The sequence below is a fragment of the Mirounga leonina genome, unplaced genomic scaffold (assembly GCF_011800145.1).
Source record: "Mirounga leonina isolate KUSES-001 unplaced genomic scaffold, KU_Mleo_1.0 Mir_454, whole genome shotgun sequence".
In the NCBI taxonomy this organism is placed as follows: Eukaryota; Metazoa; Chordata; class Mammalia; order Carnivora; family Phocidae; genus Mirounga; species Mirounga leonina.
Genome location: NW_023270763.1, coordinates 9,652,624 through 9,665,079, shown reverse-complemented (window position 1 = coordinate 9,665,079; position 12,456 = coordinate 9,652,624). Strand labels below are relative to the sequence as shown.

Below are 12,456 nucleotides of genomic sequence, written 5' to 3'. Positions count from 1 at the left end.
GGGCGCTGGTCAAGGCAGGGCCTCCTCGGCTTGCCAAGGACCTGTCCCGCGGCCAAAGCTTGCGCCTCAAATCCAGGACGGTCCGAGCCGCGAGGACTCCCACGTTACAAGACCCTGACTCTCCATGAGGATTCGACGCCGGAAGAAGCTGGGCGGAGCTTCGTGAGGGGCGTAACCAGGGACATTCGGCGGCTCCGCCTGGGGCGTGGCCAGGGGTGGCTCGCCAGCCTCACGGCGCGGAGGCTGAGGGGATTACGTAATGACGCAAGGGGCGGAACTGGGGGAACAGATTGTACTCTGGGATTACGTAAGGAAACGAAGGAGAGGGCGGGGAATTCCGCGCTAGTGGGCGGGGCAGAGGGCGGAGCTGCAATCGGAACGGGGCGGGGTCCTGAGAGAAGACGGGGGGCGGAGCGAGGGGACAGGAAGCGGTGCGCTCTGGGTATCTGCTCCCGGGCATGCTCCGCTGGACCCGCGCCTGGAGTCTCCCCCTTGGGGGGCTCGGCCCCTGCTGTCTCAGCTCCTCCAGGGTGCCCGTCGCACCCAGCAGCAGTGGCCGAAGCGGCGTCGAGCCGAGGTCAGTCAAGGGCGCCATGTGGGAGGCCGTCCATCGCTCCTCCCCGTTCAGTCGGGCCGCGATGGCCCCGCCTCCTCCGCTTGCGCCCGCCCCCGCCCAGGCCCCTCCCCTAAACCCCTTCCCCAGCAGCCTTAGACCCCTCCTCCATCCTTGCGCCTGCCTCCAGGTCGGTACTGCTGTCCTACAAGCTTCTGGACGGAGAGGCGACCCGCCCGGCCCTAGTGTTCCTGCACGGGCTCTTCGGCTCCAAAACCAACTTCAACTCCATCGCCAAGGCCCTGGCCCATCAGACGGGCCGAAGGGTGAGCTTCCGGGAGAGGCGGGGTCCGGCGGGAGGTGGGGCCTGGCTGGGCGGGACTAGGAGGAGGCCGAGGCGGGGCCCGCTTTGTCGGCCCTCACGACAAGACACCTGCCGGGGAGTGGCCGGTCTCTCTAAGCGGAAATGAGGAAGAGGTTGACCCTCTAAGGATGGAGGCCACATGGCATACCGTGGCCCTAGGTCGACCCCATTCATTCTCTCGTGCTTGCATCCATCCAGTCCTTCGTTCGTGTTACAGATGCCCATGTGCGTGCTCCACACTGAGCTTAGGCTCGGCTGTCCAAGGCCTAAGCGCCAACACCCTCCCCGTTAAGGGGGCCAGCCCCTGTTCGTTCAGGGATGACAGGGGGCTGATCACCTTTTATAGTAGCCCATCCTCCTGTGCTCCAGCTCTTGGAAAGTCTTGGCACCTGCTTTCTCTGGGTGGTCACCAAACCTTTAGAGAGAGTGTCACGCTCTTTGGGCCGTCTCTTCTCTGGCAGAGGGGCCCCATGTTCCTCATCTGGCCTCCTAGGTCTGAGCACTGGGCCCTGTCACCATCGGGGCCCTTTTTCCACTTCAGGATCTTTCCGCAGGCTCTCTACCCTCCCTCAGCCTGCAGGAATGCCCTGCCTTAGGCTGTCTATGCCCTGAATGTGGATGCCAGCTCTGCTGGCCCTCTCCACTCTGCAGGTGCTTACGGTGGATGCTCGGAACCATGGTGACAGCCCCCACAGCCCAGACATGAGCTACGAGGCCATGAGCCAGGACCTGCAGGACCTCCTGCCCCAGCTGGGCCTTGTGCCCTGCGTCCTCATTGGCCACAGCATGGGAGGCAAGACAGCCATGCTGCTAGCACTCCAGAGGGTGAGCCTTCCCTATACGGGTCTTCCTCCCATCCAGTGTGGACCCTGAGTACCCAGCAGTTGACCTGGGACTCAGTCAAGTCTTGGATGGCCAAATTCAGGATCTGGGAACTCTGCCTGAGACCCAGTATGCCTGCCGTAAGGCCGGTCCCAAGCCTGGTTCTCTCACACAGCCAGAGCTGGTAGAACGCCTGATTGCTGTGGACATCAGCCCAGTGGAGACCACACCGAGCTCCAACTTCCCATCCTACATGGCGGCCATGAGGGCTGTAGACATCCCAGATGAGGTGCCCCGCTCCTCTGCCCGAAAACTGGCCGACGAGCAGCTCAGCACTGTTATCCAAGTAACACACCCATGCGCGGATGGTGTTGTGGGCCGGGAACTGTCAGGGGAAGAGTGGCAGCCCCAGACCTCACACGGAGGCTTCCCTCCCCCAATTCTGGACCCCCCCACAGGACATGGCCGAGCGTCAGTTCTTGCTCACTAACCTGGTGGAGGTGGATGGGCGCTTCGTGTGGAGGGTGAACTTGGAAGCATTGGCCCAGCACGTGGACAAGATCTTGGCTTTCCCACCACGACCAGAATCTTACCCTGGGCCAACCCTCTTCCTCCTGGGTGGAAACTCTCAATATGTGCGGTAAGCCAGTTTTACTTTTGGTGGTGGGAGGGGCCCCAGCCTGGGGATCCCACCTTGGGGAGGGCTTGGGTGTGGGAGGGTTTTGCCTGAGAATTCAGAAACACCACGGGGCATGTGGGCTCGTGTAGCTCTCTTCTCCCTGCTCTGCTTCCACTTCTCTCTCTCCCCATCCTCCCATTCTGACCCCTTTTGCGCGGTCTTCTCTTCAACGGACAGCCCCAGCCACCACGCGGAGATTAGGCGGCTCTTCCCTCAAGCCCAGATGCAGACCGTGCCCAATGCTGGCCACTGGATCCACGCTGACTGCCCCCAGGACTTTGTGGCTGCCATCCGAGGCTTTCTGGCCTAAGAGTTGCTGGCAAGAGGGGGCAGGAAACCCCAGGCTTCCAGGCCCTGTGGCCCGCTCCATGTTTCTGCACAAAAGGACTCAGGTGGGCACTGAGAGAGCATGAGGGTGCGGACATGGTCAGACCTCAAGCTTTAATGAATAAAGACACTACTCCCAAGGTCCTGGGCTGAGCTCTGTCACCACCAGCGTCCCCACCGACCCAGGGGGAATCGGACCCAGGGGGCCCTGGGAGTTCGGGGGTCCACGGGGGCTCCCAGAGAGCCCCTGGCCTCTCTCTGCAGTTGCCTCTCGACCTGCTGCCTCACCAGCTGCTGCATGTCCTCCTGGGGGCAGGAGAGCAGGTTCAGGGCCAACCCTGTGCCCTTCTCCTTCTCCCCATGCCTCCCCAGCCCAGCTGGCATTCCCACGCTACCTCCCAGGCCTCCACCTCCTGCCTCAGCCTCAGTTTCTCCTCCAGGACCTCCAGTAGCTGGGCCTCCACAGCGCGCAATTTGGCTTTGCATGTGTCCAGCTCGGCCTCCAGTGCGTGCTTCCTGCATGTGGCGGGGAGAGCAGCTTGGACCCCGCACATCTGCTGTGTGGCCACAGCCCCCTCCGTGTGACAGGGTGAGAGCTTATGTGGCTTTCCCTGCAGGAATACTTGACTTTTCACCTCCTCTCCTCTAGCAGGACAGAGCCCTGAGGGTGAGCCACCCACTGCCCTCCCAGCCCCCATCAGCATCTGCCTCTCACTTGGCAATGGCTTCATCCCGCTCCTGGAGGACTTGGTCCAGCGAGGGCTTCGTCTGGGCATCCCCCAGTGCTCCAGCCACTTGGGATTCTGGGCTCTGTTGTAGGGTGACAAGAGAAGGGAGCAGGGATTAGAGCTTGTCTAGATGAGGTGTCCCCCTTCTGGGCCCTTCTGCCCTTCCCTTGGCTCTGATGCTAATGTCAGCAGGGGAGGGGTCTGGAAAGTTCTGTTCCTGCCCCCCAGTACCCATCTCCTGGACCTCTGAAAGTAGAGCAGGGGGACTGTGCCATGCTGAGGGGTTGGCAGGTGTGGTCTCTGCCTGGGACAAGGGTAAACAGAGGGGACAGGGCGTGTGGACCCTCAAGGAGGAAAGAAGTTCTCACCTAAGCCACAGGAAAGAGACAAGGTGGGTTTCAGAAGGACACTTACCCCTCTAGGGCCCCGGACAGAGAGAGTGGCCTGGTGACTGGGACTCTTGTCAGTGGGGTGGGGCAGGCAGACAACATAGCCCTTTGCCCTCCCTTCCGGACTAGGCACTCCCTGTCAGGCTCCGCCCCTGACTGGCTGGCCAGGCCCCTGCCTCCCCTCCTGGATCCTGGAACCCTCCTGCCCTGCCCAGAGCTTCCTCAGCCCCATTCCTGCACCGTCACACCTGTCCCTCACCCCAAGGGGGCGCTCTACCCATGTCAGGAGATGAGAAGGGAGGGACAGAACCAGGACCATCTTCAGTGCTGGACAGGTCGTCTAGGTAGCCCACGCCTCCCCCCCCCCCCCCCAGTGCATTCATTGAGCACACCAGTGACATCAAAGGTATGAAAGAGAATTTTCCCCATTGAGAAGCCTCTTCGGCAAGGTCATGTCTAGGGGATTAGATCCTCAACTCCACCCTAAACCGTAAATATTTCTCCCAGGAAACCCTGGCAGACACACCTCCTGGTTGCCCGTGGGTGCCACTGAGGCATGGGTACCTCCAAGAGCCAGACCAACAATTTGGTTGAGCCCCAGGTGAAGAGGTGGGGTTGAACCGTACCCCCAAATACACCCTTTTGTTGAGGAGATTGATTGTGTTTTGAGAGGCCGATCTGTGCCATGATCCTGACAGGGCCCAGGGACCTGGTCTCAGGGACCTCCGAGGCCAGCAGGGATGAAACGTAGATCTAATCAGAAAAGAGTGGCGGGGGGTCCAGGAACAGTGGGAGCACGAAGGAGGTCACAGGAGGTCACACCCTGTCCGTCACAGGAAGTTCCCTAGGACCGTGTCCAAAATGAACCCTGCAGGCCAGCAGGAGTCAGTCAGGAGAAAGGCATTTCTTTTAACTTTTTATTTCGAAACAATTTCAAAACTGCTCTTCAGTGTCCAAAAAAATATCCTTTTAGGGTAAAAAAAAAAAAATCGAATATGGTATCAAACATTGTACCCAGTTGTCACATCTCTCTGGTCCCCCTCGGTCTGGAACAATTTGCAGCCTTTTTTTGAATTTTGTGGCCTTGACGTTTTGAAGATTACAGGGAAGTTATTTTGTAGACCATCCTCCAATTTGGGCTTGTCCACGCCTTCCTTTGTGATTAGACCACTGTTACCCATTTTGGGCAGAGACATCACAGAAAGGATGCCGTGTTCTCCTATCTGATATCGTTTGGAACCATGACTGGTGGGATCAATGCTGATCACTTGACCACGATTAATGAGCACCGGGGAAGGGAGGTATTTTGAGACTATGACACATCCTTTCCTTTACCCCACTTTCACCCACAGGGTTCAGCATCCATCGATGTTTCTTGCCCAGATTAATTATTACTACAATGATTCGCAAATGGGGGCGCCTGGGTGGCTCAGTCGGTTAAGCATCTGACTCTTGATTTCAGCTCAGTTCACGATCTCAGGGTCCTGGGATCGAGCCCTGTGTTGGGCTTGGGCTGAGTACAGAGCCTGCTTAAGATTCTCTCTCTCCCGGACGCCAGGGTCGCTCAGTCGGTTAAGCGTCTGCCTTCGGCCCAGGTCATGATCCCAGAGTGCTGGGATCAAGTCCCACGTCGGGCTCCCTGTTCAGCAGGAAGCCTGCTTCTCCCTCTGCCCTTCCCCCCTGCTCATGATCTCTCTTTCTCTCTCTCTCAAATAAATAAAATCTTAAAAAAAAAAAATTCTCTCTCTCCCTCTCCCCCTCCTCCCCCACCCCATTCTCGCTCATTCACTCTCAAAAAACTAAATAAAATAAAAATCCTGTAAAATAAAAAGACTGTGTGTTAGGCATGTTCATTGCAATTAGATTAACATACACATTTATATTATGTTTATTTCTTTATCTGTGTGATCATTAAATTTGTGTCATTTGGGCCATGGGATGATCAGCTATCTGGTTAAACATTATTTCTCAGTATGTCTATGAGGGTGTTTCTGGAAGAGGTTAGGGTTTGTTGGTGCACAGAGTAAAGCAGATAGCGCTCCCCAATGTGGGTGGGCATCATCCAATTCGTGGAGGGCTTGAATAAAACAAAAGGCAGAAGAAAGGTTGAATCCTCTCTCTCTTCCTGACTGCCCGGGCTGGGATATGGGTCTTCTGTCCTACTGACACCATTGGTGATCCTAGGTCTCAGGCCTTCAGACGGACTGGGACTACACCAGCTTTCTGACCCTTCAGCTTGCAGACAGGAGATCGTGGGGCTGCTCAGCCTCTGTAATCACCGGAGTCAATTCTTCATAATCAACCTCTTTCCCAAGGGGGTGCCTGGGTGGCTTAGTTGGTTAAGCCACCTCTCTTGCTTTCGGCTCAGGTCCTGATCTCATGGGTTGTGGGATTGAGCCCCACGTTGTCAGGCTCTGTGCTCAGCGGGGTATTGGCTTGAAAGACTATCCCTCTGCCCTCCCCCCTCCCCTTCTCCCCCCACACTTCATGCTCTCTCTCTCAAAATAAATCTTGAGAAAAAATAAAAACCTCTTTCCCAGTGTTCATCCTAGTGGTTCTGGTTCTCCAGAGAACCCTAACTAATAGAATTTACATATATTAAGAAAAAGTTCACTATTCGACCTGAATCCCATCCACCAGCACAGGCTCATCCTAGCTTTTCCCCATTCCATATTTTACCCCCTTTCTCCAATTGTCTTCAGTGCATTTCATAGTTAGTTCAGTCTTCCTGTGTGTAGCTAACCCCCTAAAACAATGGGGCTCCCCCTGACGCGGATGCCCTTATGGGGACTCGGCTCCTGCGGGGACTGTCTCCCCGCACCCTCAACTCCAATACCATCCTCATGCATGGCCCTGGCTGCCACTGGGCTGGTCTAAGAGCTTTACAGTCATTAAGTGATTCACTCATTCCACAAATATTTACTGAGCACCTACTATGTTCTAGGCATGTTTCCAGGTGGTGGACATAAAACAGCAAGACAAAATTCCCTGACCTCACTGAGCTCACATTCTAGTGAAAGCAGATAGACCATAAACAAAGGAGTGAGTATACCAGATGGTAAGAAGTGCTGTGGAGAAAAAGAAAGCGGGGAAAGACAAGGAGGAGGACCGGGAGATTGCTATTTTATATTATTCTGCACTACCTTACAGAGATCACAAATGTTAACCTACCACTTAGATGAAAAACAACCACTCTCTCACGACTTGGAATAACGTTTTCAGCGACCGCATCATTCATGCATTCAACAAGTTCTGTAATTCCCAGCACAAGTGAAGATGATGTGTTCGAGAAAACCGTATTAGGGAACTCAAAGGAGATGCTCTGGGTGACACGCGACATGACAAAGAAAGGCAGGGATGCAAGTGAAGGGTTTGAATGAATATTCACAAACCCCGAGAATAGAAAATAATTGTTTTGAAATAAACTTATTCTTTTTTTTTTAAGATTTTATTTTACTTTATTTATTTGAGAGAGAGAGAATGAGAGAGAGCACATGAGAGGGGGGAGGGTCAGAGGGAGAAGCAGACTCCCTGCCGAGCAGGGAGTCCGATGCGGGACTCAATCCAGGGACTCCAGGATCATGACCTGAGCCGAAGGCAGTCGCGTAACCAACTGAGCCACCCAGGTGCCCGAAATAAACTTATTCTTAAAAACATGTGATTTAAGATACCTAACTGTTAAATATTTTAATTCAGTATAACCAGGAAGTCACTAATTTCACCTGCATCCCTAAATGTTTAAACTGGAATATTGGGCCAAATTTCTTTTAAATTTTCTCACTGGGAAAAGGAGGGAATAACCTTATATTCAGGTGTACAGCCAATTCCATCGCAAACCCTTACCTCAAACATCACATACCGAGCGGTGGGGCTCATGCCCCAGCTGCCCACCGTCCAATCTCACTCCTCCCCTGCTTCCCCAGGATGGCTGAGCTCAGGCCTCAGGGCTGAGCTGGAAGATGGACAAAGTTGATGGTGTGCTGGGGTGGTGGAGGTTGGAAGTGGGAAAGAGAGGTGCTGGGGTGGTGGAGGTTGGAAGTGGGAAAGAGAGGTGCTGGGGTGGTGGAGGTTGGAAGTGGGAAAGAGAGCTGCCGGCTGGGGAGGGGGCAGGATTTTGTGGTCAAAACAGCTGGGATTTGCAGGGCTGAGGGCTTACAACTATGTGATCTTGTTTGTGCTTCCCTCCCTGAGCCTTATTGTCCTCATCTGTGAAATGGAACTAATGGGGCATCTCCCCATTAGTAGGGTCACACAATGACCAGTGCTTTGCATAGTAAAGGATCAGGGCCAGACATGCCAGAAAAGGAGAGAAAGCCTGCTAGAAAACAACAGAAAAGGGCGCCTGGGTGGCTCAGTTGGTTAAGCGACTGCCTTCAGCTCAGGTCATGATCCCAGGGTCCTGGGATCGAGTCCCGCATCGGGCTCCCCGCAGAGCTTCTCCCTCTCCCACTCCCCCTGCTTGTGTTCCCTCTCTCGCTGTGTCTCTCTCTGTCAAATAAATAAATAAAATCTTTAAAAAAAAAAAAGAAAGAAAAAGAAAACAACAGAAAAGAAAAACAGGAGAACGTCGTCGTTGTCAACAACAACAACAACAACGACACACACACACACACACACACACACACACTCCTTTATGTCAGCAGCCCCTTCCTGCTCTGCACCCCCCATGGACTCCGCCCCAGGGACACTTCTGTTCCTAAATTCTACACAAGCTGCCTCCTCATCCTCCTGCAGACCCCTACAGCCCCTGCACTTCCCCATCATTGTGTTGTCACTGTCAAGGTGTCTCTCCCACCAGCCTGAGGGCTTCTGGAGGACAGGTGGTGACTCATCAGCCCAACCTGGGCACACAGGTGCTCAGCGGTAATGGTAATGGTGCCAGCGAAGCAGCACCGGCCATGCCCACCAGGTGGCAGCAGTTCCTAACCTCAAGGTGCGGTGGGCAAGGGGCCCACGCCCCGCCCTCCCAGCCTGCGGGATGGAAACCCCAAACTGTCCCCAGGGGCTTTGGGAGCACCCAAATGCCCAGCGTTTCCCTCAGTGCTCCTTTATAGGAACACTGCTCATTCAAATGTGCAAAGATTCATCACTCATTCCACAAACCCGCTTTCTGTGCCAGCCTTGGGAAATACACAAGAACGTGACCTGGTTCCTTCCCTTCAGATGTCCCCATCCAATGAGGGGACAGATAGCTAACACAGACCACAGCCACACAGGACAAGAAGTGTTACAATCTGGATAAATACGGGTCTCTGTGGGACCACACAGGAGCCCAGCCCTCATTGTTGGGCAGTCAGGGATGAATTCTGGGAGGAGGTGATGTCCACTAGGGGAGGAGTGAAAGTCAAGGAGGGAGGAAACGGAGGAGAATGTCCCAGGCCTGGGGAACTAAGCAAGTGCAGAGTCCTCAGAGGAGGGTGCCAAGTGGGCACTGGGCATCGTGGCTGCATCAAGGGAAGGTGGCCTCCAAGAGGTGACAGGGCTGGACCACAAAGGAAATAGAAATCTCTATTGGGGCATCAGGATTCTCCCCCTGGCGCAGTAGGGAAACCTCACTGCCCAGAACAAGTAGAGTACAGGATGCCACAGAGACGCTCCTTTGACTAAAGTGGGGACAGGGCTTTACAGGGCACTGGTCTGGACAGAATATCCATCGATTATTAACATTAAAGAATGGGGTAGGGCACCTGGGGGGCTCAGTAGGTTAAGCATCCTACTCTTTTTTTTTTTTTTAAAGATTTTATTTATTTATTTGACAGAGAGAGACACAGCGAGAGAGGGAACACAAGCAGGGGGAGTGGGAGAGGGAGAAGCAGGCTTCCCGCCGAGCAGGGAGCCCGATGTGGGACTCGATCCCAGGACCCTGGGATCATGACCTGAGCTGAAGGCAGTCGCTTAACCAACTGAGCCACCCAGGCGCCCCAAGCATCCCACTCTTGATCTCAGCATCGTGAGTTCAAGCCCTGCACTGGGCTCCACTCTGGGAGTGGAGCCTACATTAAAAAAAAAAAAAAAAAGAATGGGATAGGAGTGATGTGTGTTATGGGGACTGCCTTGTTCCCACAGGGAATAAGCCCTGCTCTCTCACTCTCCCTGTCCTCGTTCACACCCTTGGCCCAGAATGCCTTTCCCCCGTTCTCCACCTGGCTACCTCCTACACATCCCTTAAGCCCCAATTCAAACGCCCCCCCCTCTGGGAAGTGGTCCCTGAACCCCAGGGAGTTGGCTGCTCTGGGGACCCATGGCATCTTGTGCAGCAGTTTCTTTTTTAGCCTCTGCCATGGAGCATTCTATTCCAAATTCAGCCCTTGTTTCTTATTCCATAGACACACACACACACACACACACACAGATGCACACACTCCGGGGACTGTGGCCCGCAACTCCACCTCCACCCCAAGCCAGACTACTCCTGCCTCCTTAGCCTCCAGCTGGTGTTGCACATGAACTTCTCATTGACCATCTGCATGTTTCCCCGGATATCCGGGCGGGCACTTTAAATGCTCTCAGGTGTCTGGTCTAGTTCATAATATCTCTCATTGTTTTAATGTCTTTTTTAATATTTTTTTTAAGTAATCTTGACTTCCAACGTGGGCCTCAAACTCACAACCCCGAGGTCATGATCAAGAATCAAATGCTCGGGGTGCCTGGGTGGCTCAGTCCTTTAAGCATCCAACTCTTCATTTCGGTTCAGGTCATGATCTCGGGATCATGAGATCAAGCCCCACGTCGGGCTCTGGACTTAGCAGGGTATCTGCTTGAGGATTCTCTCCCGCTCCCTCTGCTCCTCCCCTAGCCCTTTTTCTCTCTTCAAATACATAAATAAATCTTAAAAAAAAAAAAAAGTCACATGCTCTATCAACTCAGCCAGCCAGGCTCCCCTAATTGTTTTAATGTTTTACAACAAACATTCTTTTCATAATTGAAATACAGTAAAGTAATATTAAATAAGTCTCTTGAATGCTTTTGACCCTTCTCTCCAGGCTGCCGGGTCCTGCTGTTGTTCAGACGGTCAAGGTCTCTCTCCTAGACACCACTTCCTGCTGTCCTCCACGCTGCTATGAGCTCTTCCCATGTTCCAAGAACTACCTACGCCGGCCGCTTTCGGCCCAGGCTGCTCCCATGAAATCCAGATCACATGGGCAATGGCCTACTGGCCCTCCACATTGGGGTGTCTAATGGGCAACTCAAAATCAAATAGATCCAAACCCCAGATCCTGATCTACTCCCACCCCCAGCCTACCCCTCCTCCGGTTCTTCCCCTACCTTGACTTCACTCACCCTGGATTTCTCTTTCCTTCAGTTGGCTCTACCTTTAAAATGTATGCAGAGGGGCACATGGGTGGCTCAGTCATTAAGCGTCTGCCTTCAGCTCAGGTCATGGTCCCAGGGTCCTGGGATGGAGCCCCGCGTCCGTCTGGCTCCCTGCTCTGCGGGAAGCCTGCTTCTCCCTCTCCCACTCCCCCTGCTTGTGTTCCCTCTCTCGCTTTGTCTTTCTCTATCAAATAAATAAAATCTTTAACAAAATTTTTGCAGAATATGACCACTTGTTACCACATCACTGCCTTCACCTTTGTCCCAGCCACCGGCACGATTGCGATCACTTCTTAAATGGCATCCCTGCTTCCTCCCCAAAGCCCTTCACAGTCTCCAGACACAGACTTGGGATGGTTCAATTGATGATTTTTTTGACATTACAACGGTGTGAAAGTGATATGCATTCAGTAGGAACTATACTCTGAATTCTGAATTTGGATCTCTTCCCAGGCTAGTGATCTGAGGCGTGATCCTCTCTCGTGATGCTGGGTCATGGCACCAGCAGCAATCACGAGAGTGAGGGATCCCTGCGCTTACAACCCTCCTGTGCCCAGACAGCCATTCTGCTTCTCGCTTTCTGGCCAGCGTTCAGTACATCACATGAGTCAACACTTTATTATAACAGGCTCCACGTTAGATGATTTTGCCCAACTGCAGGCTAATATAAGTGTTCTGAGCACATTTATGGACAGCTAGGCTAAGCTATGATGTTCGGTAGGTTAGGTGTATGACATGCATTTTCCACTTAGGAGATTTTCAATTTACGATGGGTTTATCGGGACGTTACCCCCCTGCAAGTCGAGGAAGATCTGTATTCTCCACCCAGCAAACAGAGCAATTCTGTTAAAGCCCAAGATGGATCTTGGGTCTCCTTGAGTCCCTTTCTGCGTCTGTGGCTTGCATCCCAGTCAGAGTAAAAGCCAAAGGAATTGGTTACTTACAAGGCTCCGCCCCTCGACTTCTCTGACCTCACCTCCTTTAAGGTCTTTCATTACCCACTAGGCTCCAGGCATCCACGCCTCCTTGCTGTTTCTTTGACAGGCTAGGCATGCTCCCTGCTCATGGTCTTGCACGTGATGTTCCCTCTTCCCAGAATGCTCTCCCCCCAGAGACCTACATGACTCGCTCTCTCCCCTCCTTCAGACACTTGCTCAAATGCCACCTTCTCGTGCTGCCTGGCTGGCCCAGTCAGTGGGGTGTGCAGCTCTTGATCTCTAGATTGTGAATTTGAGCCCCACGTTGGGTATAGAGATTACTAAGAATAAATAAATAAATAA

The 12,456-nt window shown here is 53.6% G+C and overlaps 2 protein-coding genes across 3 annotated transcripts; one reads left to right on the top strand and one right to left on the bottom strand.

Moving 5' to 3' along the window:
• The first annotated feature begins 391 nt into the window (after positions 1-391).
• Positions 392-2,925, top strand: ABHD11 (abhydrolase domain containing 11). 2 transcript variants are annotated; one of them, XM_034988653.1, is made up of 6 exons: positions 392-577; positions 744-879; positions 1,569-1,742; positions 1,915-2,085; positions 2,198-2,379; positions 2,596-2,925. In XM_034988653.1, the coding sequence occupies exons 1-6, from the start codon at positions 459-461 to the stop codon at positions 2,726-2,728; spliced, it is 915 nt and encodes a 304-aa protein (XP_034844544.1). In that variant the 5' UTR covers positions 392-458; the 3' UTR covers positions 2,729-2,925. The 2 variants fall into 2 exon arrangements, with proteins under 2 accessions (XP_034844544.1, XP_034844545.1); XM_034988654.1 differs by lacking the exon at positions 1,569-1,742 and having other exon boundaries at positions 2,596-2,741.
• LOC117999244 (bicaudal D-related protein homolog) lies at positions 2,842-7,738 on the bottom strand. The gene is made up of 5 exons (XM_034988184.1): positions 7,706-7,738; positions 3,888-3,998; positions 3,461-3,555; positions 3,141-3,261; positions 2,842-3,051 (listed from the first exon to the last, which is right to left on the bottom strand). The coding sequence occupies exons 1-5, from the start codon at positions 7,736-7,738 to the stop codon at positions 2,905-2,907; spliced, it is 507 nt and encodes a 168-aa protein (XP_034844075.1). The 3' UTR covers positions 2,842-2,904.
• Between the last annotated feature and the right edge of the window lie 4,718 nt (positions 7,739-12,456).

Coding starts and splice junctions, on each gene's coding strand:
- ABHD11 (XM_034988653.1), top strand. CDS start 459: ATGCTCCGCTGGACCCGCGCCTGGAGTCTCCCCCTTGGGGGGCTCGGC. Junction 1,743..1,914: donor TGCTGCTAGCACTCCAGAGG/GTGAGCCTTCCC, acceptor TCTCTCACACAG/CCAGAGCTGGTAGAACGCCT. Junction 2,380..2,595: donor GGAAACTCTCAATATGTGCG/GTAAGCCAGTTT, acceptor TTCAACGGACAG/CCCCAGCCACCACGCGGAGA.
- LOC117999244 (XM_034988184.1), bottom strand. CDS start 7,738: ATGAGCCCCACCGCTCGGTATGTGATGTTTGAG. Junction 3,999..7,705: donor CTCGGTATGTGATGTTTGAG/GTAAGGGTTTGC, acceptor GGAGCCTGACAG/GGAGTGCCTAGTCCGGAAGG. Junction 3,052..3,140: donor AGGAGGTGGAGGCCTGGGAG/GTAGCGTGGGAA, acceptor TCCTGCCCCCAG/GAGGACATGCAGCAGCTGGT.